The 26,138-nt window shown below is 40.1% G+C and overlaps 1 protein-coding gene across 25 annotated transcripts in view; it reads right to left on the bottom strand.

The window, feature by feature from the left end:
- Nucleotides 1-26,138, bottom strand: part of LOC108678357 (PDZ and LIM domain protein Zasp) — a 76,197-nt gene that overhangs the window by 42,472 nt on the left and 7,587 nt on the right. For 15 of the 25 annotated variants that reach the window (XM_047879687.1, XM_047879683.1, XM_047879680.1 and 12 more), the window contains exons 2-4: nt 7,493-7,644; nt 5,952-6,060; nt 2,529-3,959 (exon numbers count right to left, since the gene is read on the bottom strand). In XM_047879687.1, coding sequence (XP_047735643.1) covers nt 2,529-3,959; nt 5,952-6,060; nt 7,493-7,644 — 1,692 coding nt within the window. Of the gene's footprint in view, nt 1-144; nt 208-2,528; nt 3,960-5,459; nt 5,507-5,951; nt 6,061-7,492; nt 7,645-26,138 lie in introns of all 25 variants that reach the window. The other 10 variants (XM_047879701.1, XM_047879702.1, XM_047879681.1 and 7 more) reach the window with 9 other exon arrangements.

The raw sequence follows: 26,138 nt of genomic DNA, 5'->3' as shown, positions 1-26,138 counted from the left end.
CAGGTCATACAGCATAGATACACCAAATAACTAGATTACTTTATTAATTATTGGCCGGAGTAGAGCTAAAATGTGAAATAAATCAGACAGTTAATGGTTTGTGATAGAAGCGTACATATTAGCCGAGTTTTAATAAGGCATCACCTCTCCAAAGGCGACAGGCTTGGCGTTGAAGCCCTTGGGAGCTCGCTGCTGCAGGGGCGCGTCCTGCACGGAGGAGGCAACCCACAAGCCACATTAGCCACCCTCGTTTATGCCACAAGAAATATTAGCCACCCTCATTTAGGCCACAAGCTACATTAGCAACCCTCATTTATGCCACAAGCCACATTAGCCATCCTCATTTATGCCACGGAAATTATATGTTATATTTGTCGTATTAAATAGGTATAATTGTGTAGATACTCGCTACGATTGTATCTTTGTAAAATTATGCAGTCTGACAAGGTTTGAAGCAACTGATTTCTCACGTATTTAAAACCTTATCTCAGCATCCTATTCTTTCACTTGATTTCATTCTCTTTTACGTCAATAACAGACGAAAACTTCGGGATAAATTCATATCGGAGCTCACAATCAAACTTCAGACACCTATTATACCAATATACAGGAGTTTTTGCAGTAAAATCTTTAAAATTCAGATCTGAAAACGAATTTTTAGTTCGTTAAAGAGTATAACTTTGCGAAGCCAGAATAAGAATATGTGCTGCGTCATTGCAGTCAGTTTCACTAAAATTTGGTGGAATGCATGCCATAAATGCGATATCCTGAGCCTACAAATGAAAGGGTGCAAAATTGGAACAACAAATTCATGCTAATCTTATGGCAAAAAGGTCAAATTAATCAGAATAATTCATTCAAGCAAAAATCGAAAGGGTCACTTACTTAAATCTAAAAAAAAGTTCTCCATAAATATAAAAAAATTAAGGGCAAATTAACAGCATCATAAGACGAACCAACTCAAAATTAAAAGAAAGCAAGCCATTTTGGGTAACAAGAATGGGTAGCAATCAGGAGTAATTGCAGAATATAAAAGTCTTTTTTTCGGATATCAAGTTTCCTGAAAAAGGGCATAACCCAGTCAAGGCAAACTATCAAGTCAAACCTCAGCTTTTAATTATAATTCGAGTTACAAGATGCAAACTGGTAATTGGCGAAGCATGGGGGAACGAGACAATACAGTTCATGTATATTATTAAATATTAATTGATAAAAAAAAATAATAATACCTAAAATTTTAAATAAATCCAATTCTTCGCAAACGCTTATTAAACATCAATGACGGTATAAGCAACATATGCAGAAAATACTTGGCTTCGAAATCCAATCTCAATCACAAGGAAAACCAAATTAAAACGAAAGAGCCCGAAAACTTCGAAGAAAATGGATAGACAACACATAAATGATATGAAGGACTTCGAAATCATATTTTAATTATGAGGATAAAAAATTTAAACGAATTGACCAGAAAACTTAGGGGGAATTTTTAACGCTTGACCACTCACCGGCGGCCATCGGAGGACAGAAGCAGCAACGGCGGCAAGGGGAGAAAAGTAAGATCAACTAACGAGCCAACGTCAGCATGGTACATTTCATCATAATTATCGTGAATAAAATGATAATTGGTATCTTTACTATTCGCTAGGTCAACATAATTATGCACTCAGGAAATGGATGGTCGTTTTGTCCAAAATCCGACACACCTACCCACAGCTCAAGCAGAGAGCGGGAGAAGCAATGTTACGTCATATTTTCGTGCCACAAGGCTCAGGCTGACCCACAAAAGGGCAGAGTGCATCGATATTTGGACAAAATTTCGCGCATTTCACCGAGTGTAATAGTCGCGTCACCATCAGGCAAACAATAATGATGAGCGCCAAGATTTTTTTTACACGATTCACACTACGTATCCTAGCGATCATTGAAATCAAGAGGGTAAAGCAATACTAATGGCAACATTATGAAGAGAACATACTGAACATTACAAGCCTGAATATAACTGAATTTTGAACCTGCAAATTTAAGATTGAAAAGAGTTTACAATTGGTGTCGAAAATTATCCCTTAGCAGGGGTGGCTGTACACAGCCTGCTCATGGCTAGACGTCAACAAATAAGGTGCAGGGCATAGAGATTAAAAGTAAAATTCATAGTAATATAATATAACTAATACAATTTTCGGTCAAACTCATATAATTAACTGTTGGACAAAGGAGGAGAACAGCTTATCGACGTTATAGCATCCGTCATAAATAAATATTTATCTGGTTCCGATGTCAGAAGTCATCTGCAAGGAAATCTGTGTTAAGTGTTCGACAAACTCATAAATCGAATAATAGCAAGATGTTATCCACCATAAAAATCTGTACATGCAACAAAAAAAAAACATGCTCCCAGAAGCCATGCATGCAAACACACGTGAAGCTACAAAGAACAGCACCCGAAACCAATTCTACAAGCATAAAAGTTGGTTGTTCATGCAAATTCGTGCTTATTAAGGTCATACAAATGAAGCCAGTGCGTCTCTCACTTTAGGAGTTGGACTCGTGCTGTAACTGCGCGACGCTTCCGTGACGGCAACAGCGCTTTTTCGCCGCAGCTCCGAGAAGTGGTTGCGCCACGGAACATTACTGTTACTGCCACTCATAGTCGCCTTATCTTCCACGTTGGAGAGACTGGAACAAGAACCTGAGAACGGAACCCTACGCAGGGAACCATCTCCTGCCCATCTGTTGCGAGGAGTCTCACGCGGGGCTGTGTTTTTCAGGAAGCGACCAGTGCTGCTGGTTCGATCAGCTACAGAGGAAGGAGAAGTGGAGGAAAGGTTGGCATTGCGGTCAAGCGTGCTGCTTTTGAAGTTCAGTTTGCCAGGCTGAGGAGGAACAAAACTGCTGTGTCTGCGGCCTCCATTAAAGAGCTTAATATTATCACTAACTTTGCTACTCCTGCGCTCCTCGCTTGACTTATTCGCTTCGTTGATACTATTTCCATTCAACTCGGAAGAATGAGTCTTCCAGAAAATGTTGTCCGTGCTTCTATTGGGGAAATGTTTCTTGCTGTTGTTGTTGTTCAAGCATTTGTCGACGACAGCCGAGTTGTTGAGATTGTGACTAGGCACACCACCAGAATATTTGCGGGTTTTGGTGTTGAATCTGTCTCCTGTTATGTTGTCTTCGTAGATGGCGTCTTTTGAAGAGACGAGCGACTTTACATAGAGCTCCCGAGCTCTCTCTTTATCAAGCTGCATTTGGAGGAAATTTCGTGCATTTTCTTTGTCGAGGGAAATGTCTGCTCCTTCGATCTTAAGTGCGTTCTCTTTCTCAATATCGAAAACAGGATTTAGGAACTGGTCATGTGAAGCCGACGTTGGTGACGATGAAAGATTCGTATAGGTATTTTTGCTCTGGAAAATGCCCAGACTACCTGCTCCCGGAGAAGGGGATCGTCCTTGTGGGGAAACGTCAAGCCTCGCGGATTGCAAGGGAGGCGGAGGTGAAGGAAACGGTGGCGAAACGCATCGATTTTTCAGCACACTACTATCGGAAGCGTAAGATAAGTCGTGCAAGTTATTCAGACTATCCCGACTGGAAGTCAACCTTCGCGTAATGTCGTTCGAGTATCCATGAGAAGCTCCGACGCCTCTGGAGAGGACCGAACTAGAGTCGAAAGACACCTCAGAATTGCCGTCTGCGGAGTCCAAACGTGAACGACTGAAAAGAAGTCGCGAGGGTGAAAAAGACGGAGATGACCCACTGCGAATGTCGTGTATGTCACCGTACTCGATTTTAGATTCCAGAGGATAGCCAGCGCTGAAGTTGTTCTTCGGTTGAGGAGTAGACTCGGAGGGACTACTGAAGGCAGGAGGAAGGGTAGGAGTTCTTACATGGATGGGAGAAGACGCCCAGGTGCCAGGACCAGGAAATGGTCTGGGTGAAGTGTTGTGGCTGCTGCCGATGTTAATCTGGGTAACGCACACGGGACATACACTATGACCGTTAGTGATTCAGGTATTATCTATGGGCATCGAGAGGATAAATCTACTGGCAATAATAGGGACACATCGATTAAAAACACAGAAATCATGAGTTAGTTGAAAATGATTTTTGTAAGTTAAGCAAAAACATTGAAATGACACCTAGAAATAATCGACAACATCAAGATGAGTCTAATGAATTCGCAGGGTAAATTTCGTTAGCAAAAGAGTTGATTAAATGTATACCAGAAAGTGGTATTGAAATATCTAAAAGTTAAAAATATAATCTGCGCGCTGGACAAAGCACACAACTCAGTACACTACTATGAGGGCGAGACACAAGTTAATTTGGAAACTTCTTGTTAAAGACCGAAAGAATAACGTCTCTAGAACCATGGCAAGAAACCTCTTCAAACTCGCGCTGGAGAATTACTTCAAGAGATAAATAAATACATGAGCGAATACAGGTAAATAAGGTGTATATTTAGGGTTGATCTCGGCCTAGAGCTGGGGAGATTCCTTGTGCTCGCGGTGGGAATTTTTTTTTTTTGCCTCTGTAAATGTAGCTCCCTGATCCTAGGAACTTTATTAAAATTGTTACACACAAATGAAAATGCTTCCAACTGGTACCTGGGAAATGTAGCTTCCTTTTTGCCTAGGTAAATGTAGCTCCCTGGTCCTAAGAGTTTTATTAAAATTGTTACACACAAATGAAAATGCTTCTAACTGGTGCCTAGGTAAATGTAGCTCCCCGATCCTATAAGAGCTTTAGTAAAATTGTAACGAACAATTTAAAATGCTTCTAACTGGTGCCTAGGAAATGTAGCTTCCTTTTTCCCCAGGTAAATATAGCTCCCTGATCCCAAGAGCTTTAGTAAAATTGTAACGCACAAATGAAAATGAACTGGTGATTTCCGGTACGGCAGCCATGATAGTTTGGCCCGGCGAAACAGACATCGTTAGCCCCTCCTTCATGCGGCCGGCAGACCAAACATTCTCTTTAACATCGCCTCTACTAAAACAAACACGCCATACAACCGCACGGGTAGTGATGGTTTGGCTTCTGATCTCATCTTAAGATGTTTTTTCAGCACTCTTGTAAATAAACAATCAAGAAAAAACGCTGTCTAATTAGACAACTTGTTTATTGAATAAAGATCGCACTGATAATGCTTTCCGGCACTGTGAAACTTTGGATTTATATAAGCGTAATAATCTTGCGCCATAAATAATAATATTACAAATAAAAACTTATTTTATTAACTTTGTAACTCAATTTAGTTCATACCTTAAGAATGGATACGAGAAGATTAATGAACTGAACTCTTGCTGGTTTTGTCTTGCTGTTTTTTTTTGTATAATTCCAGAGTAAGGATATATACTATTATTAATAGTATAAGTATACTATTAATAATACCATCCTTGTGCTATTATTAATAGTATAAGAATAAATATTATTGAACAGAACACGCATGTGTTATGACTCACCTTGGCGGCAGCGTTCTTGATGAGGGAGGTCTTGGTGGCGACGGGACCCTGCGGTGTGGGTGATACGAATATTAATGAACTAAACACTAGCGAGTTTTGTCGATTAATAATGTATAATTCCAGAATAAGGATATTATTATTGAATATAAATATTATATTATTGAACTTAACACTTGCGAGTTTCGTCTATTAATAATGTATAACGGTACCATAATTCCAGAATAAGGATAAATATTATTGAACTAAACACCTGCGGGTTTCGTCTATTAATAACGTATAATTCCAGAACTGAACATATAATACGTTATTAATATTATTGAACTAAACACCTGCGGATTTCGTCTATTAATAACGTATAATTCCAGAAATGAACACATTATACGTTATTAATATTATTGAAGTAATCATTGCGGGTTTTGTCGATTAATAATCTATTATTAACATAATAAGGATATACATTATTGAACAGAACACGCATGTGTTGTGACTCACCTTGGCGGCAGCGTTCTTGATGAGGGAGGTCTTGGTGGCGACGGGACCCTGCGGTGTGGGCGCCGGCTGCGCCAGGGGCGTCACCTTGGGCTTCCACAGCGTCGAGCCTCTGCACAAATTTATATAATGTAAAAAAAATAAACAAAAAATTAATAATAAGCGCATTTTTAACGTGTATGGGCAGACCAGGTTGTGGGTCTCTCAACCAAAAAAATTTCATTTTAACCGTAAATATAAAGATGAGATGCAATTCTTAGATGAAATTTCAACGTAATTCACGGTAATGTTCGCAAACAAGCGAAAGGCAGATCAGCTCTAAAAATTTTATATAATATAATGGCGAAAGTGAGGAACCGAGGGATATAAACCCCAGTTTACAAGAAAAAAAAAACAGAGTGATGCTAGGATGACCGCAAATTGAGTTAGGTTATTACCAAGCGTCACTACGACCATGTAAGGTAACTCGCAGACCCGCGAGCTCAAAAGCTCCTATAAGGACGGACGCAACTCAAGAGGGTCGGGATTTACGAGCCACGGCTTCCTCTCTTGTCTTTTTCTATATTTTATCCCACCTTCTTATTCTCTCTTTTGCGCGCTTTCTTCTTTATTATTTCACTTACATCCTTCTTCATTGGCTTATCCCATCCTATTCAAAAGAGTACCGCTTGGGCGCTTGATGCGTTTCTTCATGTTTCCTGTACTGCCTCGTCCGTTTCTTAGTTTCTATCCAAATGAGCGAACGCTTAGTACCCCAACTCTCATCTACACGAAGATTCTCTTGTTCTCAAATTATCGCACCTAACTGACAGTAAATAAACTTATTCTTCACTTTCCTAAAAGATAAAAACTCTACCCATGCCCTCCACCGCCGCCACAAGCACACATCCCCAAGCGCCCCCCAATATCAGACGAGAGGAGGCCGCTACAAAGGGCGCTCTGTTGCGCCATGTGTGGGCGATTGATGGCGGGACATCAATGGCACATTTGCCACGGCTGAGGAACCTCGTCATCAACCAACGTTCTCTATTTAAAATCAGAATCTAGTCAGGGCTTTGCGACCGTCGGCCGTATATCAACAACCGAAGACATTAAATCACAAACATTGCCTTTGAGGTCATGAGCGGTCAGTCCTACTGAAAGTTTACCAAATATCCTCAGCGAAAAGCTGTTCAGTGCGTCCCATAACACCAAAGCAAAATGGCTATAGACTACTGGTATACACAGATAGTCTAGCAAAGTTAAGTGCATGAAGTGCTCTGTGCACTTAATTTTGCTCAGTGAGCTCAACAACGACAATTTAACTCAACGATTCCGAAATACGTCGTCATGAGCAATATTTCTGTTTTCGGTGTCGATGCTTGCCACTCACCGCTGGACGACGAGCTGGAAGGAGTTGCCGGCCTGCCACTCACCGCTGGACGACGAGCTGGAAGGAGTTGCCGGCCTGCCACTCACCGCTGGACGCCGAGCTGGAAGGAGTTGCCGGCCTGCCACTCACCGCTGGACGACGAGCTGGAAGGATTTGCCGGCCTGCCACTCACCGCTGGACGACGAGCTGGAAGGAGTTGCCGGCCCTAACGATGGCGTCCTGCGCCTCCTTATGCCGCAGGCTGATGGCGTCCACGCCGCCGATGCTGACGATGGCATCGCCAACCTGCACCCCAGCCTGCTCTGCCACCGACCCTACGTTGACCTGCAACGTCACGCATCACATATAAGCGGCATCCTTCAGAAAACTCAGCGTATAATAGCTTTACAGAATTTAATGTCACTAAAAGTGATTATAAAACACGGGGTTCATACAATACCTTACGGATAGGTAATTAGTAAAAAAAAATGCGAGACTTATTATTCATGGAATTCTGTACATAATAAGCAGTAAAACCTGTTTACAGAAGACCACGTCCAGACCGAAGCTAATTTAATGATTTGTCTTCCTTCTAAGCTGTATATAATTCGATATTTCGTTATGTAGCTACAAGTAGACCACATTTAATAAATGTCGGTTAAAAGATAAATGCACACCTGCAAGTTGTTTTTATATGGTATATTTTTAAGCATATTCAAATTAGTTTTTTTTTTTTATTTCTTGGACACTGGCCGGACAGCAACACTCAAATAGTGAAGTAACCGACATATTTTTAGGCTTAACACAAACAATCTTGAACATATAACCTGGCTGTCACATGCCTAACTGAATCTCGATGAAGTAAAGAACAAAGATAGACTTCACGCGCGTCGCTGTGTAAATAATAAATTTGTAACTCACCATTTTATTCGTCTATAGGGTATACACTATGATGTGCGCGGTCTATCCACGATTTTCGAACACATCAAGAATAAATAACACATTTTATTGAAAATAAAGTTTTCTATGAGGGAACATCTTCCCCAAAAACTATGCTCACCATCGAACGGAATATATTATTTTATTTTCATAATATTGCACAGAAATTTAGCATAGAAGCGAGAGCTTGGAAGGCTCTGAAGGAGCCAAACAAGAGCTCTGCTCTCAAGCGTCCCTGATAACTTCAGCTAAGGCTGATAGCGCTAAATGCTTAAATCTTTAGGTAGCAATAGCTTTACAATTAAGCTTAAATAGTCTGATAGCGCTAAATGCTTAAATCTTTAGGTAGCAATAGCTTTACAATTAAGCTTAAAACCTCGCCTGCATGGGCACAGTAAGGAACGTTACTCCTCCACGCAAATGACATGAATAGTAAGACAATCGAATTATGTAGCAACAGTTTTCATGCATTTCAACACTTAATATGATATATTTGACCCGCATAGTACCTAGTGAAACAATAAACCTACACCAGTAGTAAAGAGGTAAGCACCAGAGATGGCTAAGAGCGCCAGGCTTCGACGCTGTTCATTTGCTACGAAAAAACTTGAAAAAATACGGCTGAGCAAAAGCCTACACCTTCGTCACACGTAAAATACGGCTGACTGCCGGCCCACTCCATCGGCTCACGAAACATACGGCTCAAAGATTCATCATTTTAGATTCATTATTTTTCTAAATAATAAATCTAAATAATGCGCAATAAGGAGAAGCTAATTTACAGTAAGACGTATTTGTAACGAATAATAATGTAATAGAATACGTGGAGACAAACGAGTAAAAGACAACTGACGGCACCAAGTGCATCAAATGAAACCGGCGGCGCCTGTACATCCACTTACAACAAGGTAATTACCTCATACAAGTCCCCGTACATCACCAACACCATCTACAATAACGAGTCATTCATTGTCCATGTACTCGACCAAAAACAATCAAGCTGTAGCAGGGCAAGTTTTTGTGCACAGTGCGCTAATTAGAAGAAATATGAACAGCGTATTGAGAGAACTCAATTTTAATGGCATCAAATACGGACATGTTAACCGCAACCCGGAAATTCCAAGCCGCTCCTTTACCGCAACGAACAAGAAATGCCGAAGTCCCCCTCAATGCAGACGTTTGGGCTTCAGGTATTTACGCTAAAGAATTCTCGGCTAAAGAGACTCATCTGGTAGGAATAGCATTAAATTAATGACGTTTGTTCGTCTCGAGCATATCCGGCAGATGTTGTAGATCATGTGCTCAAGATATATAGAATCGATCTTTAAAATCGCGCATCATTCATTAAAATCTGACATCGAGCTACATAAAATTCTAAATAGATCTATACAATTGTGCATTCGTCTTAAATATCAAGAAGTGGTCGAAACAACGTCAGTTTTTTTAATATTCCAATTCTTCGTGAAATTCCGTACCGATTCGAAAAGATTCGTACTTTACTAATCAAATCAGTATGAGTTAAACCCATGGTGAATGTAGTGAGTCTCGAATACTTCAATAAAATTTACATACATGAATAACATTCACAATCGAGCCATAAAATACAGAAATTGTTAGAGGGCGAAGAGGGCTGCGGTGAGGGCAACCACGACGACGAGGGTGGCAGCGGAGCGCTGCAGACGCGGCGTTATAAATAGCGAACCTTCGACGCGCCCCACGCCTCACTGTGCGTGCAGTGTGTCGTGTTTTGTGCGTAGTCTGTGCGTGTCTTGAGCTTCGTGCGTGTCGTGTGCGTGCAGTGTGTCGTGTTTTGTGCGTAGTCTGTGCGTGTCTTGAGCTCCGTGCGTGTCGTGTGCGTGGTGAGTGTTGTGTGCGTGCAGTGTGTCGTGATTTGTGCGTGTCTTGAGCTCGGTGCGTGTCTTGAACTCCATGCGTGTCATGTGCGTGGAGCGTGTTGTGTGCGTGCAGTGTGTCGTGTTTTGTGCGTGTCTTGAGCTCGGTGCGTGTCGTGTGCGTGGAGCGTTTCGTGTGCGTGCAGTGTGTCGTGTTTTGTGCGTGTCTTGAGCTCGGTGCGTGTCGTGTGCGTGTCGTGTGCGTGGCACGTACATGGCGCGTTTCGTGTGCGTGTCATGTGCGTGGCGTGTGGCGTATCCGTGGCGCGTGTCGTGAGCGTGGCGCGTGTCGTGAGTGTGTCGTGTGCGTGGCGTGTGAGTGCGCATGGCACATGTCGTGTGCACAATGCATGTCGTGTGCCGTGCGCGTGATGCGTGCCGTGCGCGTATAAGGCGACGTGAACGTATGCATGAGCGTATGCGTTGTGACGTTAAACAATTCTGCTTTGGAGCACGCATAATTTACACTGAGCGTTATGTATGTGGTGTATGTGCATGGAAAAAAGTGATTGCTTATGAAGCCACGACTAGTGTATGGAATGAAGCATCTTGCTTTTGCATGACACGCATAACACTTAATATTTTATGGCAATATTTAATGTTTTATGATAATATTTAATATTTTATGACAATACTTGATATTTTATGACAATATTTAATATTTTATGACAATACTTGATATTTTATGACAATATTTAATATTTTATGACAATACTTGATATTTTATGACAATATTTAATATTTTATGACAATACTTGATATTTTATGACAATATTTAATATTTTATGACAATACTTGATATTTTATGACAATATTTAATATTTTATGACAATACTTGATATTTTATGACAATATTTAATATTTTATGACAATACTTGATATTTTATGACAATATTTAATATTTTATGACAATACTTGATATTTTATGACAATATTTAATATTTTATGACAATACTTGATATTTTATGACAATATTTAATATTTTATGACAATACTTGATATTTTATGACAATATTTAATATTTTATGACAATACTTGATATTTTATGACAATATTTAATATTTTATGACAATACTTGATATTTTATGACAATATTTAATATTTTATGACAATACTTGATATTTTATGACAATATTTAATATTTTATGACAATACTTGATATTTTATGACAATATTTAATATTTTATGACAATACTTGATATTTTATGACAATATTTAATATTTTATGACAATACTTGATATTTTATGACAATATTTAATATTTTATGACAATACTTGATATTTTATGACAATATTTAATATTTTATGACAATACTTGATATTTTATGACAATATTTAATATTTTATGACAATACTTGATATTTTATGACAATATTTAATATTTTATGACAATACTTGATATTTTATGACAATATTTAATATTTTATGACAATACTTGATATTTTATGACAATATTTAATATTTTATGACAATACTTGATATTTTATGACAATATTTAATATTTTATGACAATNAGTCTGAGTTGTAGCTTAGAAGCCCATTGCATAACTACACCTTGTGATAGGTTTAGGGTTTTTTATTTATTCATGGTATAGATGCTACATGCTTGTTAGAGATTTCGGTCCTGTCTTACCCCATCTGACTATATGTATGTGCATAGAAGAAAGTGACGGCTGATGAAGCCACGACATAGTGTATGCAATGAAGCTTCTTGCTTTTGCATGAACACGCTAACACTTAATATTTTATGGCAATATTTAATATTTTATGACAATAATTAATATTTTATGACAATATTTAATATTTTATGGCAATGAACAGTTCGAGGTTGTCAGGCTTCGAGTTGTGGACATTACAGTACGAGCTGTACTCTGGTGCCACCAGGCAAATGACTTTGAATCAAGTTTAATTGATGTTTATTCAACGAAACAACGTTTAATTCAACATTGATTAAAAGACGGAATTTTGGTGGGGTAAGATGTGAGAAAACATGAATATTTTTATGACATAAATATTATTTTGTAAACACACCGCCAATATCTCTCGTTTGGCTGCTATGCAATGTCTCTTAATTCTGACAATTGGATAAACATCCAATACCGCACGCGAGAACTGAGCCTCACTAACAACAATAAAGGAGCTAGAACGATTCCACTTCTTATATAGGGTGATTCACGAAAACTTCCTGATGTGAAAGCTCAATAAAAAAAGAACTAGTAATGATATCATAACAATATTAATTTTATTGCAAGAGACATCATCTGGATTTTGGCATCGTTTAATTCTAAAGATAACATCGGACAAATGACGGCCCCCATTTGTCAATGCATTCGTTAAGTCGATTTTTGAAGTTCCGTTCCAACTCGCTGAAGCATATTGACGGGTATGTTAGGGATGGCTTAGCGTATGTTGTTCTTCAAATAAAATAGGGTCCATGGACAGTCATTGTAAACAACTGATTTGATATAAGTTGCCCGAAATGTGTTCACCCACGTAAAAATCGATTTGCGATCAGGAACTCGACCTGAAGGACGAATACGGAATGCTCGTTGAGTAGCGATAATGGAACGACCATTAGAAAAGTACGCCACGACAGCAAACGCACGCTGCTCATTTGTCCAATGCATAGTGGCAACTGACTAGGCGGGGCACAAAACTTCATGACCTTGCGTTTCATATGAAATACTCCATGCCCTTTTCCTACAACATCTGGCTGCTTGGCACGAAATACAAAGCAGAAGGTTTCCGTGAATCATCCTGAATACAGTTGCAGCCACACAGTCGGCATCACACTGTAAAAAAAGAATGGGTAAAATAGTCCAAATGGCGACACTATCTTCTCGTAGCCCCGAAACGCCTTTTTCCCGAAAAGAACTCGTGCAGAATAACTCACACAAGTGAGTCAAGATGACGCACACAAGGAAAAAAAAGTGCATCGACATTTGAACAGTCCTACTCATTTTTGAGTAATATGGCAGCAAGACGTAGCAAAAAGCCCCTACAGAGTAACGGCATGAGCATTTCTATGACGTGGCGGGGAGACGCGCCCCCACCTAAGCCTTCTACAAGCACATTTGCATACGCCGGGCAGTTGCGTGACCCAATGCATTGTTGGTATGAAGGACCGAGCCAATGAAGTGACTTATGCTCGGACACGCGCAGGCAGCTCCATGCAACAACGGCGACCACAACTGCAGCATCAGCGAAAACGGTAACTTCAAATATCAACAACAAATGGCAGCAAGAAGGTAACCTTGGACTGGAGTGAACGGTACCAGGAATAAATGATTAAACTTCTGTCTACATGGATACTGCCCGAGAAACGTCTTATGTAGTGGATGAGAAGTAATTGAGCTGTTCTTCGATCTGATCTCAGAAGCACGTTAGCAGGGACTTAAGTGATTCATGTAAAATTTAATTGTGCACGGAAGTTTCACACTAATGGTAAGTTACAAAATATCGTTTATCACTACACAAGAGATTTTTGTTGAAGAAAATACATTAGATTTAGTTTGCTGCAAGTCTTCGTCGCAAAATGTTTGTTGCTGTCCCAGCACTCGTTTACAAACATTCCATTCATGTATTAATCCATTCATGCGCGTGTTTTACAAGAAATATATTTGTGTGATAAGCATGTTTCATAATAACTACAATTCAGGACCGCAGTCTTGTCAAGGCAGTGAAGTTCACAAGTGAGCTGTTCATGGAGCGCACGCGTGATGGCCCTGCAACGCTCAACAAAATATTTTCCCGACGATCGCTTGCAAACGGCGTGTGACTTCGCACGCTTCCGTTCTCAGCCTCATTTGCGCAACAAAAAGATCTGCTTTTCTGGAATACGGTGAATTTTTTACGATATTTTGAAGAACAATGAAGAATTCTCACTCATTTTGTTATAAAATAACGTCATCTATATATTATACTATTTATACAGCAGTTAAACAACAACTTAAAGTTGATTTGCAGCACGGATGTGAAGATGCCGTGGTGAGTATCTTGCACCGTAACCGCAAACGCGACACTGAACACGGAAGATCATTTTTATGCACGAATTTCAAAAATACTACACTGAAATTTCACCTTCTTTGTTAAAGTCAATATAAGCGTTATCTTCAAATAACTGATGACATCCAACGTTTATCTTCAAATAACTGATGACATCCAACGTGAAAATATGAACTTATAATGTGAACTTGATTAAATACTGAAGACAATACACGAAGCTTCAGCAGCTTGTGAGCGTCAGCACATTTCAGTCACACTTGCTGATACAGATGCCTAAGTTTTATGCTGCTCATTAAATCTAATAAGCACATCACACTTCATCGGTTTAAATTTAAATTTTTCTCTTATAGCGGCGCGACAATAAAAAAATAAACATGGCAAAAAACTGAGACAATTATAAGGCTTCGAACCTAAGTTTATTGCTCAAATAATAGTCTAAAATTAATTTCTACTGAACGAACGCCGTTAAACAAGAAAATTCTCATTTTCTTCGTGTTTGGCTTGACGACTGATATCACCCAGGGTATTGATGCAGCGATATTGACCACGTATGACAAATAGGAGCAAGATACGTGAGTGGCGTACGTAGTGTGCTGGAGTGCTAAGTGACAGTCCAACACAAGTGGCCCTCAGCAGGCTGCGCTTCATCCTACGTGGCAGGCATCAATGGCAAGTGACAGCAGTGACAGTGACGTCTTCAATGGCAAGTGACAGCAGTGACAGTGATGTCTTCCACTTCACTGACAGCCGCTAGCGAACTCCTGGCACGCAGCAAGCGCCGGCAATATATGCTTTGACTGCAGGCACAGATCGCAATCGAAAAATCTGCGAGCTCTGTAATACTATGCGATACATTCAACACAAGTACGCAAGGATCGGGCATTATTCTGCTGTACGCAAATTCTGCTGTACGCAAATTCTGCTGTGCGCAAATTCTGCTGTACGCAAATTCTGCTGTACGCAAATTCTGCTGTACGCAAAGTCTGCGGCACCTCTCGTAGAGGCTGCAGTACGCAGTGCATGGGTCTGCACCTGCACGTTACAGTATGTTTACGCAACACAGTGAGTACTGCAGTAAGTAGCTACTACTGCAATTGCTGCAGATCCTAGCAACTGCCGCCTATGTACAGCTGCTACTGCAGAGGCGAGCAGTGGCAGTAATATGGGCTACTGCAATAAGGCAAGACGCTCACTTCGGAGCTGCTATGCGCGTGAATTATTTGCAGTGGTTATTGAACAGATTGGGGGCAATGGGTTCGGCGTGTAGAGTATAATGCATGCTGGTAATACCCCGTGTAGCCTTGAGTACTTGGAGTTTAAAGTAGTAGGAATGCGGCAGCCCTAGTGAACTATCACAACCGCGCGACACAACATCTTACCTAGCCAATGATCGAAAATTTATATTGTACCTTACTTTAATGCAATTTAAAAATAAGAATCTTCACATTCTCGGGTGCGCACGAAAGTGGCTTTCAATTTAAAGTTAGGAAACTTAAACGGTAATTCTCACGGCCCGACATTTCAGTAATTCCAGGCAGGCAGGTCATTATATAAGTTGCATGAAAATATTCGTTAGCATGGGACTCCTACTGCCGCCTAAGCCGTTCAGTTCAGTATGTCGGCGACATTCAAGTTGGAATGTCATGCAACACCGGCCGGCCACTGCACTCTAGCTGTACTGATTGATTGCCTAACTAGCTGTTGATGTTTCCGTGCAGTTTATTCATTTTAAATCGCAAAAAAATATCATTCATTTGGTTCAGATATTTTTCAGTCATCAATCGAGCGTTTGAAGACAAACTTTGATAGAAAACTATTCATTTTAATCCTAAGCTTAAGGATAGTAACGTAGGCAGGATGCAAGGTATATTTGAATCATGTTTTGAATGAAAGCCTGAAATCACCTCAACAAATGAGGTAGAGGTTGTACCTGGAATAGGTAACGCCTAAACAAGAATTCACCCAAGCTGTCAACATGATCGCTACGTCTACTATATATGATCTTGCTTTATTTTGCGCCTATGCCTCTGTTAACACTTGCCATTTCAACAAGTTTTATCACTAATGACATGATATTCATTCCTTAGACACGATTTAGCATCAGTTTGATCGATGCTCACATTTTTTGGAGTGCTGGAAATTGAAGCATATATTAAAATTAGTTTCAGCGTCAACCCACCTGCCAGAAAAGATGAGGCAGCTCTTTAACCCTCTACCGCCTTGTCTCACTCTCCGGGAACTTAAATTTGAAAAAAATTATACGCAAACTATTGAGCGTAGCAACCTGTGGACGTTTGTACGTAACAGAGAACATTTTCAAGTTGTTATACGTGGCGGCAACCATCAGTGCAAGTTATTTTTCGCTCACTTGACCGTATATTTTTTGGGAAGTAGGCTTGTGACATTATTGCTCCTTGTTACTCGTGTCAGGGTTTAAATCATACTTTGTCATTCAAATTCATATACGCGAATATGACTGGAAATCAATTGAACTTTCTTGGCTTTGAATCATATACCGTTATCATCAGAACTCTAGATACACAAACTGACGATGTGGGAATCGACATCGACGCATTCATTTCATCGTCGACACTATATAAACTATGATGACCTACACTTTGGTGATCTACAATGCGTCTGTTGAATAAGAAACAAACAACACGAATTAGATAATAAAAAAAGACACAAGCATCGAAAATCAACAAGGAATTGTGTATAGTAAATCCGACCTCTTGAAAGAAAAGAAGTCAAGCTCCATTTATGATCTGCAAGACGATGTATCAAGGCCAACAGATACTCTCAACAGGCTTAGAGTGGTATTAATAAACCACCTGTCCATCTTAATGATCAAGAAAACAATCTATAGAACCAACCAAACAATCAGGAAGATGGACACGACATCAGGATGGTGCACATGACAATCTGGGTGATGCACACGGCAATCTGGATGATGCACACGACAATCTGGGTGATGCACACGGCAATCTGGATGATTCACACGACAATCTATCTGGATGATGCATACCACAATCTGGGTGATACACACGAAAATCTGCTGGATGATTCACACGACAATCTGAATGATACACACGACAATCTGGATGATGCACACCACAACTTAATGATGCACTCGACAATCATGCTGCACGTAGATATAGACAAGAGCACATTCCTTTCCCTCATCGTGGTCAGCGGGACGCGGCTGTTGTTGAGAGTTGGCTCCGTGTCAAGAAGTGCAGACGCGTGATGAGTCAGACGAGCTTCATTTGAAGTAACTTAATTTCTCCTCCTAGCAATTGATTCAGAGTGTTGAATGAAGCAATCTTCTATGCCTAAACTCTAGACTTGTGCGGAAGCGGTCGCTTCATACCACACTTTTATGTGCGAGAATTGTAGACTTTTGCAACGCTGGTCTTTGAATTGGAATAACTGTACACGTTTCGTTTCCAGGCGAATCAGAATAGAATTATCTCATTGGAAACTAATAGGGAACAAGTAAAATGTTCCTGTTGGAAAATGTCCCGTAAAACAAGGAAACTAAATCTCAACACAAGGCCTCTCGACGAAGATGGAACGAGGCAGGGAAGAAATACAGCAGGAAACCGCAAGGCCGTCGTCAAATCGGATCGCATCATCACGCGTGCCGAAGAAACAGCGTCGAGGAAGAGCCGAGAACGAAGAGGCAGAGGGCGCTTCTTGGCAGACGCTCGCCACGGCCAAGAATAGCAGAGGCCCGCTTGTCTTTTGCTGCTGCTGCTGCTGATCTGGTGGTGGTTGTTCTGCTGTTATTTTTTTGTGGATGTGGTGGTTGCTTTTTGTTGCCGTTTGGATGGATGTGATGGTTGTTTTTGCGGCTGTTACGGTGGATGTGATGGTTGTTGGGCTGCTGTTGTTGAGGATGTGGCAGTGATTTTTGCTGCCGTTTAATAGATTTGGAGGCTGTTTTTAAGAGGATGTTGTAGCTGAGTTCACCCATGAGTATGCTGTTGCTCTCGGTAATATCGTGGCCAATGATACACTCCTATGGCCTAGTGGATGTTGAAGTTGTTGCAGCTACAAAGGAATTTCTGGCTTGTACATTATCCGTTTTTCAAGTTACTTTTCGCGTTCAAAGTCTACAATGTAGTCAAATAGTCACTAGGAGTAGACTATAGTCATGCGCAAGACTTTTTCTGCCGAACGCATCTTCTAACACCAAATACAATCTCAAGATAAAATAAAAACACGGTCCTCTTCTGACTTCCGTGTTGCGCGCTCACTGAATTCCGCACAAGTCAAAATAAAACTACGTGATGCTCTAAATTGCACAATACTTAAGTCCAACTAATAGTTGTAAAACGTTAACCGAATGAAATAAAAATCCTATTTTAGAACGTAAAAATGGTGAAAACGGAGGATTATATCCAGACGGAAAACGACGGAAAACTGTCGTGTTTTGTTCGCCCTTCAAGAGCGATTTATGCAGCAGCGACGTTTGCAGCTGTTGGCTGCAGCCGTACACGGCACGTCGTCTGCAGCTGACATCTTGGCGCTGCCTCAAGACCAGCGTCGGCAACAGCTGCTGTAACAACTGTAACAGCTCAGTGGGGTAAGATGTGAGAAAACATGAATATTTTTATGACATAAATATTATGAAATGCAATGTGAAAATCCCCACTATAATCAAATACTCTTATCTCTAGTGTTGTAGTGTACCAATATAAACCAAGGAGCTGACAGTGTTATTCTCCCCTGTAGGCTCAAATATAATGAAAAGCAAGATGCAGAAACGGGGATAACAAAAACAAAGGGTGAAGTTGAAAAACAAAGCTTAGTAGCAAGCGGATGTTCACATGAAGTAGCAAAATATGTTCCGGATGAAGAGCTGCTGTATGCATATATGTTACACTAAAAAAATGAAATGGTAATATTGAATATTGACAGTCTAACACAGAGCAGACGTGGCACGTACTGATATGCCGGCCAAACTGTGCCAGAATGACCCATACAACCGGAAAAAGTGCGTCGCTGTTCGGATAATGCTTCACTTATTTCTCTGCGTGTATATGACGAGCGTGTTGGGTTTGTAAGCCATTAGCGCCCGACGAATGTATAGGCGATGTATAAATTACAGCAGACATTCGACTTGTGAATGTACCTGTTGATGAAAGTGAGCAATAAAATCCATACGAAATCATGATAAAAGGTTATCTTAACGCAGTTAATTACGTTAAATCAAAGAGGACGAATGATTTCAATTGAAATTAATATACTTTTGGTGAGCCTTGCTTTTCGAGACGCAGTTCCCTCACTTCAATCTACGTTTTAGAATCAAGAAAAAATTTAATTGGCATAAATACGCAAATGTGATAAAATATGAATAAATAGATTAATACTCATAAATTACAAATAAAAGTCATAAATAACTAATATATTGACAGAATTGCACCCGAGGCATCACATCCCAGGGGTCACAGAGGTCGTGACGCGACCTTGACCTCCTCGTCTTGCGACTGCAGTTTCTATTAAATAAAACATGGTATTAATAAAGTGAAACTTTCATTAATTATTTCCAATTATCAAGCGAAATTTGAAAGAGTTTGGAGGATAAACCTTACCATCAACTTTATGGAATTTCTGATTCATCATACCGGAATTTCTTCATGTATTTCTTCTAGTTTCCTCTAATGGAATTTCTGACTCCTTTAAATTTTTGACTCCTCATGTAGGTCCATTTTATTCCAGATACGAACGCGCAACAGGAACCAAAAACATTAGGATTCACACATTATTTAAAACACCCGTTTTTTCAAATAAGCATACATAAAATGATTGGTTAAATTTTAGGCGATTGAATTATCTTGTATTCATACACCAAGCACATAAAATGCAGAATTCAGAACTCATCACCCAAAATTAATATAATGACAGCCTTCACGAGAAATCGCTCTCAAAATCTAAAAGATAAAATCTTAATTGACATAAACTTTGTAAACACACCGCCAATATCTCTCGTTTGGCTGCTATGCAATGTCTCTTAATTCTGACAATTGGATAAACATCCAATACCGCACGTATGGCCTAGTGGATGTTGAAGTTGTTGCAGCTACAAAGGAATTTCTGGCTTGTACATTATCCGTTTTTCAAGTTACTTTTCGCGTTCAAAGTCTACAATGTAGTCAAATAGTCACTAGGAGTAGACTATAGTCATGCGCAAGACTTTTTCTGCCGAACGCATCTTCTAACACCAAATACAATCTCAAGATAAAATAAAAACACGGTCCTCTTCTGACTTCCGTGTTGCGCGCTCACTGAATTCCGCACAAGTCAAAATAAAACTACGTGATGCTCTAAATTGCACAATACTTAAGTCCAACTAATAGTTGTAAAACGTTAACCGAATGAAATAAAAATCCTATTTTAGAACGTAAAAATGGTGAAAACGGAGGATTATATCCAGACGGAAAACGACGGAAAACTGTCGTGTTTTGTTCGCCCTTCAAGAGCGATTTATGCAGCAGCGACGTTTGCAGCTGTTGGCTGCAGCCGTACACGGCACGTCGTCTGCAGCTGACATCTTGGCGCTGCCTCAAGACCAGCGTCGGCAACAGCTGCTGTAACAACTGTAACAGCTCAGCATGCTACAACTGTAACAGCTTAGTTTCCTGTAACTGTAACAACAGAGCTTGCAACAACTGTAACAGCTTAGCTTGCTACAACTGTAACAGCATGGCTTGCAAATAACTAACAGCTCAGCTCGCTGCAACTGTAAAAGCATGGCTCGCTGCAACTGTAACAGCATGGCTTGCTGCAACCGTAACAGCACGGCTTGCTGCAACCGTAACACCAGTAGACGTAGCGCAGCACAACAACAGTCGCCACACAATGTCACATCATCAATTGCTCGTCTGACAGCTCGCAACTTATGAGCAACTGTCAAACTGGCAACGATCTACATAACTGAGGAAAATATCCTCAAAGGCATTAAAACCTTGAAAAAATATGATGGTCAGTCATAACGAAAAATAATCAGTACCTAATAATTTAGAACGGGACTTGAATAATCTTCTAATCAATTTTTTGGAAGCTGATTCTTGTGGCAATTTTTTGTTGTATGACGTGCTTCTGACGTTGCTTTTGCCCAAATTGTTTTTTAACGTCAAATGTGCGTGCTTTTAATGAATACTAACTCCATTCAACTGAATTCAGGACGCGTTTAATTCAGAAGACAGAGTTGTTTCAATTATAATGAATCATCATCCAATTATTTCGGGTGATGAAGCATGGGCACAAATTCTTTGAATTAAATTAAATGAAGCGTACATTTCATTCCGTACATTAAGCGGCTACTATATACGATCACGTTCCAAAGAAAAATCACAGTATTCGTTCCAAATGTAGTCGCCTCATGAAATACTCAGCGCATACCATGCGTACCTCACATCTAATTCACAGTCATACGCATAGTCGAGCAAGTGTTTGTCGACACCCGGAATGCTCATCGCCTACATTCAAAAAATGTATAGCTTATATTCCCCAAGTCTATAGTAACGCAATTTCTGAATGTCTGTGATACGACAAACAGGGTCTTGATGATCCACACCAGGGCCATACTTTCAAAACTCGCTAAGTTAACTATAAGTACTTACGCACTATTTTCTTGTCTATGATTGGTGGATTTCGCTAGAAAGGCCGTCAATGATTGGCTAATGAACTTACGATCTCTCAACTTTTTTTGAAAGTAAGGGCCCTGCGCATCGTTATTGGGACAAAATCTGAATCATTATCCGAGTCTACATTGCAGTCGTGATCTCTTTTCATATTTGCCAGCATAGGCACCAATAATGCACACATAACTACAGACTAACTACACACATAACTAGCTACCTCTTCCAGCAGTCGATTGACTTTGGGTGATCACTCAAACTCTTCTCCTACGATATATTGACAGTAATACAACGATGCATATAACACTTATATAAAAATATAACTTTATTTACCCCTAATTATAATATTGGAGACAAATAATCCAGTTGATAACTCCAAATTTTTGCTGTAATCATACATTTGTCGTGAACTCCAGTATTTTGTTGTTGATAACTTCTTCAAGACATGATCCAGTCGATCTGCTACTATATATAAGGAAGGGGAGATGAACGGCTAGGAGACTTCAAATGCACCCGGTAATTCGTATTGAAAATTATAGCCGGGTCTCAAGTTAGTACTCATTGACTTGGTTTACGATCAAAATATTTGGCAAGTCAATATCAGAGAATTCTTAACTGAAAGTGCCTAGTTATACGATGAACTACTTCTAAAATCTTTACTCAAAGGTTTAATGAACATTTTGGAGATCAATTTCCTCATGCCAAAGACAATAATCACACACCGGATATCTATTTAATCGTAGGTTACGTCAGAGCATGCCACAGAGGCTCAGATTTCGATGCTGCTGTTCGTCACACAATGCAAGCGCTTACGGTACAATTACGTGCTAAAATTATCCGTGATTACGAACGACCTTCAGCCAAGCTGGTTACAGAATTATGCGTGTTGGTCAAATCATGAAAAGTTCTTTTATGACTTTCCCGGATGTCCTTGAATGAATCTCAGACATTACATTATGTGTTCAAATCCTAGACGAATTTCCGCCAGTTATCGGCCGATAATGTTTTCTTCCTAATTTTTTTGCTTAAATAAATCTAACATGGCATGTGTTTCGTAAAGACTAATTATATTAATCTCGTCTGTGAACGCATCATACATGATCGACTCGTCGCAAATCAAATTACAATTCGCAATTGACGGTTCTTCCATTGTACTACAGAGTGGTTCAGTTAACTGGTGGTTCAGTTAACAAAGACCTTCAGGTGGCATAATCGTCAACAATGATATGGGTTAGCATGGATCCATTAGCATTTTGAGTGAAAGTTAATTGTTAGGAATGAGAACAAAGATTGACACCATATCCTAGTAATGGAGCTAAATACTGATCATTATTGGACGTTGCCCACTCAGAATTTTCGCTAACAACCCTGGCGAAATTATACATTGATGGGGTACGAACGTCACATAAATAATAAAAGTAATACCCCACTAAATAAAAGCGTTCACTTCGGCTCGTTTTGTCATATAGAAGACAAATTATACGAATAATGATGCATTACTGTCAGCTTCGAACTTCTGTAGCCACTTTGACACTCAGCAATCGTCCGACTTTCGTGAATACGATTCACAATCCCTTTTCCAACCAGATTTTTTACGCCCCACGCACTCCCTTTGTAAATAATGAAATGCCGCAAGGTTTTCTGTCACATTTCCTCATCATGAGTCACACGAATGAGGACGCAAGTGAGAGTGAGTCACTCTGACATACGCAGGTGTCATGCAGGTCAGAAGCTGTACTCGTGTACATACCCACCAGCCTTACTCATCACGTTGTCTCTTTACCCAATCATTACTCAATGCCCATTACTCTTCGTTATTTGTGGATTCAACATGATATTAAACGGATATGTGAAAATAGTTCCAAACTTTCTAGTCGTGCAATAGGTAGTCAACGAAACTTGTCGTCAATTTTTTTTTTTTAATTGTGAAGAAAACGCATTTTGGACATGATGCTTATAAGCAATCTCGCATACTTCGTGATTTTCGTGTTAAGCGAATTTAGAAAGTCACATCACCAACGCAATCCCAAAAAAACTCCTGATTCCTGTGCAAAGAATGTTACTCATACGTGCAATCACAGTTCCTGTAAACAGATAATGGACAAAATCGTACACAACCGCAGTAGCTGCAGTGAGGAAAAGAGAGCAGACATTGGCCAGCAAAAGAGAGTAAGGCGATACTTTTTGAGCTCCTAGCTTCACAGCTCTTAACTTTTCAATTATTTCATACATTCTGTTATAAAAATGAATAGATTCTGTATCAACTACTAATATTAGCATGACAGTCCAGTATTGACTTAATCAATAAATATTATCTTCATCTAAAAGATTATCTTCAAATATAAAATATAACAAATAATAAAGGCAAAAATTACTCTCCTACAAAATTTCTAATATACCCTATTGAGTTTTGATCTTGCAAAGAAAATCAAAAGGCATTTCTATTACGACAATATAGACAGGTTGTGTAAGGTATAGATGCAGGAGACGAGCTAGCAGTCATCAGCAACATGTGTGAGCGCCACAGGTGCCCGCACACCTGTCGCGTGCTGTGCAGGTGCTGCGAGGGCCAGCGTCGTGTAATGCACATGTCTACCTACATGATTAGTACATAATTAAATGTCTTAGTACATGATTAGTACATGATTCATTAGTACATAATTAAATGTCTACCTACACACTCTAGCGTATTATTGAATGGTCATCACAGGCCACCACATGGCCAAGGAGTGCAAAAATCATACACCAGTCATCCGATTTTTTAATAACGTGGGTTAAACGTTTGAAAAACGCTGAATATAATTTAAACATCAACTCGTAATCAAACGTTTCAACGTCATTATAGCCTGGATCATGGTCTGATCATCAATTTGTGGACAACAGAAGTGATACGACTTTTCGAAAACAGGTACGGTACATCAACTCAAACTTCGTGTACTGAATATATCTCAGTTCTATTACAATTTATTAAGGAATATTTCAGCCATTTCGAGGTAGCAGACGTGGGCGCGCATTCAAATAATAAATTCGGCACGATGAAAACAACTCGCGCTGAAAACATTTACGATGAAAACATTTACGATAAAAATAACTCATAAGCGCCGTCGCCAGAAGAGGCGCGAGGCTTGTTTGCCTAGGAAAGGGAAAGTATTGGGCACTTTATGGCCGTGCATTACGCGCTATGTCGTTTTGACGTGACCATGCGGGGCATGCATCATGACAGAGGGCATCATGAGGGGCATGGTGCGTGCCTCGAACCAACACGCATCATGCAGAGCATTGCGCCGGGCTCGAACCAACAGCCACAGCGCATCATGCCTCATGAGGATCATGCAAAAGCAACATCATGCCAGAAATAAGTCTTACAAGAACGGAATTAATAAAAAACGCACGAAAAAATAATACTGAAAAGTATGTAGCATTGCAAGCAACACAAAAACATAATCTTACACAAGATGAGCCTTAGGACACGGTCATGCATGCAATTACGCTGTTATGCATGGAATGCGTACATAATAATGAGATTCATGCACCAGAAACGCACCATGCAATGCGCATGCAGCGAAGACACGCGGGCACGGAGAACGCGTATGCATAAAGCATGCAGGCACGCGCATGATGGCAGCATGGCCGTGCCTCTGCATGATGACAGCCATGCTTGCTTGGGATCATGCGATCTCAGCGGCCGGTGGACCGTTAAGGCCCCATCATTAATTAATGGTTTAGACTAAACCATTTATTATTATTATATTTTATTATAAGCAAATACCGTAAGTCAGTTATATTCGTATGAAGCTGTACATCATTTATCAAGTACCTCAAATAAAGCAATGATAGGTCATGTCAAGTATGTAGACAAAGAAATGTGATGAACATAAACGGCAAACGCTGATGAACGTGAACGAAAAGTAACCAGGACATCTGAGCCTACAAGGAGCCAGTACAGCTCTACACCTGCGCACACCACAGAGTTGTGGTGCAGCAGTGGCAGGCAGCAGAGCTGCCACTACAAGGAGCCAGTACAGCTCTACACCTGCGCACACCACAGAGTTGTGATGCTGCAGTGGCAGGCAGCAGAGCTGTCACTACAAGGAGCCAGTACAGCTGTTACCGACAGCCCTCGAGCCAAGCGGATACAAAAAAACTAAGAAAACAGAAGACATACTTTCATATATATATTTGCATGCGTTAAATGTTAATGCAACTATTAGCGAGTGACTTTATGACAATACCGTCCCGGACTAGCAGCACGCTAGTATTAAAATTTCATCATTAATGTTGTACTTCACGATTCAAGAAATGCAAATAAATCGTGAATATGGTTGAGGATTACTTTGGAAGACAGGATATGAGGATG

Source organism: Hyalella azteca, unplaced genomic scaffold, assembly GCF_000764305.2.
Source record: "Hyalella azteca isolate HAZT.00-mixed unplaced genomic scaffold, Hazt_2.0.2 contig3633, whole genome shotgun sequence".
NCBI lineage: Eukaryota > Metazoa > Arthropoda > Malacostraca > Amphipoda > Hyalellidae > Hyalella > Hyalella azteca.
The sequence above is the reverse complement of the archived record's forward strand: the minus strand, read 5'-3'. Positions and strand labels throughout refer to the sequence as shown.